This window comes from Chenopodium album, chromosome 12 (assembly GCF_948465745.1).
Source record: "Chenopodium album chromosome 12, dcCheAlbu1.1, whole genome shotgun sequence".
Classification (NCBI taxonomy): domain Eukaryota; kingdom Viridiplantae; phylum Streptophyta; class Magnoliopsida; order Caryophyllales; family Amaranthaceae; genus Chenopodium; species Chenopodium album.
Window position 1 is genome coordinate 12,734,165 of NC_137845.1, and position 5,292 is coordinate 12,739,456.

The 5,292-nt window shown below is 37.5% G+C and overlaps 1 protein-coding gene across 1 annotated transcript; it reads left to right on the top strand.

The window, feature by feature from the left end:
• The first annotated feature begins 1,213 nt into the window (after positions 1-1,213).
• LOC145570887 (uncharacterized) lies at positions 1,214-2,596 on the top strand. Its single transcript, XM_081630010.1, has 2 exons — positions 1,214-1,356; positions 1,444-2,596. Exons 1-2 carry the CDS (start codon positions 1,214-1,216, stop codon positions 2,594-2,596), a joined length of 1,296 nt encoding a protein of 431 aa, XP_081486136.1.
• Positions 2,597-5,292: the final 2,696 nt, after the last annotated feature.

The following is a 5,292-nucleotide window of genomic DNA, read 5'->3' on the forward strand; positions in this document are numbered from 1 at the left end:
TTTTTATAACTAAGTTAAGCTTGGTCGAGTGGTAAGATTGTCACTTTCCAACCTTGAGGTTGGGAGTTCAATCCCCACTAGAGATATTTGAGGGTGGGGATCCCTTACCCTTCCCCCTCACTTTGAAAGTAATACTATTAGATTCTACATTGAAATTTACCTACTCCATAAAATTCAATTTACTATCTAATGGTAATTCACCTACTATCTCATGAAAAATTCATATTATTTATAGAATTTACCCTGCTATGTAAGGGTGTATATATACAACATGGGTATGTATAACTTATCAGCGCATTTAGTCTAGAGCCCAATACATCTCATTTGTTGTGGGTGCATATTTTTGTCAACGGCTTCGAATATGTTGACCCGATGTCACGTTATGACTAATTACCCTTGTCTTTTGCACAAGTGTCCACTAACTTCCCTTAAGAATATAAGATGCTAGTCAAGCTAAGGCTAACTCCGATGATTATTATGCAACGAAAGCCAAGTATGAAGGTAAAGATGGATGCACAAGTGTTTAAGGTTAATAAGAAAATATTACTACCTCCGTTAATTATTACTTGCAACTTTGGCGGTGAACACGAATTCCAAGGCAAAATTTCCAAATTGTGTTTAGTAAAAAGTTATGCATGTGCTAATGTGGAGAGAGAAAGTGGGGGGACCAGCTTAACCCCTAAAAAAAGGAGGGAGTGAGTCCCGGATTTTTTTGGGTGGGGTTACTTTTCCCTCCTTTTTGCTTCCTAAATTTTGGCCTCCTTTAAAAATTTCAAATTTTTCAGACATTTTGGGATATAAAGTTTCCCTCCATTACAAAAGCATGGGTTCAATAATAAAGGGGCATATAAATACATCCACTCATTTCAGTTTTTCTCCCTCTTTTTCTTTCTAATGTTCACCAAAAATTTACACACCATGTTTCCTCACTAATTTAAGTCACCAAAATGTTACAGACCCATATTTTTCAACTACTAAGAAAAAAAAAAAAAGGGCCTTCATTGTTCCATCTGAGCTTTGGCAGCATTCTTCTACTACAGCACATCATCCAAAAAAAAAAAAACTCTTTCTTCTACTCCTGTATTCTGTAGAAAAAAAAAAAAAAAAAACCAGAAATATGGCAGAGGAAATTGATGATGGGTTTTTCAGCATAGACCAACTACTAAATGAAGAAATGTAAGAAGATTCAGATTCTGATGCAGAGTTAGAATTTATGGCACAAGGCCAACATGAGCCTATTGTACGAACAAAAAGGCCTGAACTTGGAATTGCAAAGAAAAGACAGATTGTGGATGAAATGCTAGCACTTATGCACAATGGCACATTACCAAGAGGTGCTTTATCCAGATTTGCAAGGCACTTTGGGATTCACAAGTCAACAACAACAAGATTATTTCAAGAAATATGAAAGCAATTGAGTGAAGGGACTGTTATTGATGTTAGGAGCAAAAAATTAGGCAGGTGTGGACCAAAAGCAAGGCAGTTTACAGAAGAATGGTTACAGTCAGTACCATTATACCTCAGAACAACTGAGAGAAGTTATGCTAGTGCACTTGGAATTTCTCATGTCACCCTCCACAAATTGAAACAGAAGGGAATTCTCAGAACACATACTAGTACAAACAAGCCAAGGCTGACATCAGATCACAAAATAGCAAGGCTTAGGTGGGTTTTGTCACACATACAACCAGCAACAGCCACTACAAATCCAACCTTTGAAGCCATGAGCAATATGATTCATATTGATGAAAAGTGGTTTTACATAAACCCGGAAATCAGAAGATTTTATCTTCTGCCCAAGGAAGAAGATCCTTACAGGTGTCAACAATCAAGAAGGTTCAAGATAAAAGCCATGTTCATGGGCATGATCGGAAAGCCCTTGTATGATGCACAAGGCCATTTGATTCATGATGGGAAATATGGAATATTTCCCTTTGTTTTTCATCAAAGGGAAAAGAAAAAAAGTAAAAACAGAGAAGCTGGAACAATTGAAACAAAGGCAATTCAAAACATTAACAGAGAAGCAATTAGGGAAATGTTGTTGAACAATGTGATACCAGCCATTGTAAGCAAATGGCCGGCAAACATGCCAAAGGATGTGGTTATCCAATGGGATAACGCTAGGCCACATCAAGTGCCACATGACGAAGAGTTCATTGCAGCCATTACTCAAGGGGGGTTCAACATCAGAATTGTGTTCCAACCAGCACAATCTCCTGACCTAAATGTGCTGGATTTGGGTTTGTTCAGAGTTATTCAATTCTTACAATACCAATCTTTTCCCACAAACTTGGATGAAATGATAGAGAAGGTCAAAGAGGCTTATGTTGCATTTCCACCAATAGTCAACAAGTACACTTGGATAACATTGCAAACATGTATAGTTGAAATACTCAAACAAGAGGGAGGTAACAAATACAAGATTCCACATATGGGGAAGCGTAAACTACAAAGACTTGGGTTGTTACCAGAACAATTGGAGGTCAGCCAAGCCCTCATAAACCAATCAATCAACTACCTCAACACCGTTTTCATCAACACAGAACAGAACCAGGAAGGAACTCAGATGGCTCAGCTAGAAGTGGATGCAGATTAGAGAAGGTCTGCCAGTAGCAAATAGGGACTGCCACACATAACCAACATTTTGTTGATATAATGGGTTTGTAAGTTATTTTAATTAACTTTGGTTATGTGTACTTTTGTATGTTGCAATTTTTTGTCTATGGCAGTCATGTTAGAAGACATTTTGTGAAGGGACTCAAGGTGTAGCTACTTTGAAATTGGTATGAAGTCTTCTTAGTAGTATTTGTATGATATAAGCCATGTTTTTTTATGCACATTTACAAAACAAAGGGGGCATTATCCATCAGAGGGTGTCATTTTTCTCAAAAAAAGAAGCCCAAACCATGTTACCTCAACAGTTAGTGCACAACACAAAAACTGGAGCAACCCATAGTTTGGACCACTTTTAATCAATTGAGTCCCTTCATCACGTGGATTACTAATGAGCATAATAATCTGAATTAGGGACTCATTCCACTAGGGACAAATACACATAAAAGGGACTGAATAGGCAACAAGGAGGGACAAAAATAGGAGCAGTTGAGGGACTCAATGCACAGCATACTGACTTGCTAACAGAGTGTTCTCTCAAATATTATCATCGAGAACAACATGTAAATTTGCTCATACACATCATTCATCAATAACAGTCCCTTATATGCAACACATTAGGCATGAGGCAACATGCATTCAAGTGTAAGCAAATTTTAAATAGCATAAGCAACAATGGCAGGGACTCATAATCACATCGTAACAACAACAACACTTCAAAAATCATAATCACATCATCATAGCAACAACACCTCACCAATCATAATCACACCATAACAACAACAATGGCAGGGACTCATTCACTAACAACACTTCACCAATCACCTATCAACCAAATCAACCAACAATAGCAACATCAGCATAATCACATCATAACAGCAGCAACAACAACATAATCTACCACCCTGGCCAGCAACACAAGTTGTTGGCATCCATTGTCATTCACACAAATAACACTTCACCAATCATCAAGTACATTAAAACTTTTAAATAGAAATTAAAAAAAAACGAAAATTTATGGATCAGAAGTTTTTACCGAAAGCTTTTCAATCAGTAGGAAGGCCAAATTTCATTCGCTTACTCTCAGGGGCATCATTAGATTCACCAATAATTGGGCGGGACTCATGTTTATCATCATCATCGTCTTCAATTGGTTGTATCTTAGCACCAAGCTTATACATTCTTCTCATTCGTCTACGAGAGAAGACAGGAACCATCTTAGGGTAATTAGAAGGTCTGGTTCTGCTAGCACGACCCAAACCAGTGTTTTCCCCTAATTGAGAAACAGATCCAACTATTTTTGAATCATCCGAGGAGGTACCAGCTTTGTTCTCACAAATAGAACTGAGTTGCTGTGAAGAACAACCCGACCCAGACAATCCGGCAACCTCAACAGGTTCGGATTCCACCTCCCCTTCCTTAATATTCGAGCCAACCGGAGTTATTTTCTGAGCAGCTTCCTCATCTTCAATAGATCTAATTACTAACCCAATCGCAGCGAAGGTTCGTTGGCTGAAAATTTCGCCACCTTTCCCCGACATAAAGAACAAATTAGGCCAGGTAGCCCGTTCTTCAAAAGCGTCGATGAGAGCCATTATGAAACCCTGCTCAATTTCATCATTACTCGCGAAAAGGGCTTGGTGCAGAGGAGATAGATCCATTCAAGAAGGAGGAAGAGAGGAGAAACAAGGATGCAAGATCTATTCAAGAGGAGAGAGAAAAAGAATTAGAGGAGAGAGAATGAGAGTGGGGGGCGTTGTTCAAGGAGGAAGAGAGGAGAGAGAAAAACTTAGTTGATGAAGATGAACATTCAAGAACTAGGGTATCAATTCATCATATCTGATGAATTGTTGATTTAATCAAACTCATTTAATTTGGTAGGTGGGGCAATGATTTAATTTTTGGTGGGAGTGGTTATATTAGTGGAATCAGATTAGCATTCTAATGTGATTTAACTATTTCTCTAAGTGAATGTTTAATTTTTAAAGTAAGGGTAATATTGACATTTTACCATAAAACACTTACTATAAGTGGAAATATTTGAAAAGGTTGCAACTAATAGGAAGCAACCAAAAATAGTAAAAGTTGCAAGTAATAATAAACGGAGGTAGTATATTGCTTGAGAGGGTGTGTTATATTTTACAAAATGCTTGGATGGTTTGTAAATAAGGGGGGTTCCTATTTACACATTTTAGAGAGTTCTTAACCTTTTCAAATGGAGGGGCCTACAAGCTAACCTCTTGGAAACTTCTTTACAATTCTCATGTACAAGACTCATATACTCCCTCCGTTTCTTATTTCTTGCAACATTTACTATTTTTGACTGCTTTACATTACTTGCAACAAGTTTGTTTTTCTTTCCTTTTATAGTAAGTTTTTTAAGTCGAATATACCATATTACCCTTATTATAACTTGATTAATGGCTAGATTCACACTAACCTAAAATTGATTAATCTCCTAATATCTTATAATCAATTAATCCTTTCCACCCAAATAATCAGATTTGGGAACAAATTATCTCTCCATTATCTTTCTCTCTCCTCCTCCCTCTCCCATTTCATCTTCTTCATCTCTAATATCTCATAATCAAATTCCATATCACCCTTTTAGTGGGTTCCAGATCTGGTTGTTGGTAGCTCGTTCATTGGTGGTAGTGGCTGTTGGTGGTGGTGGCTTTT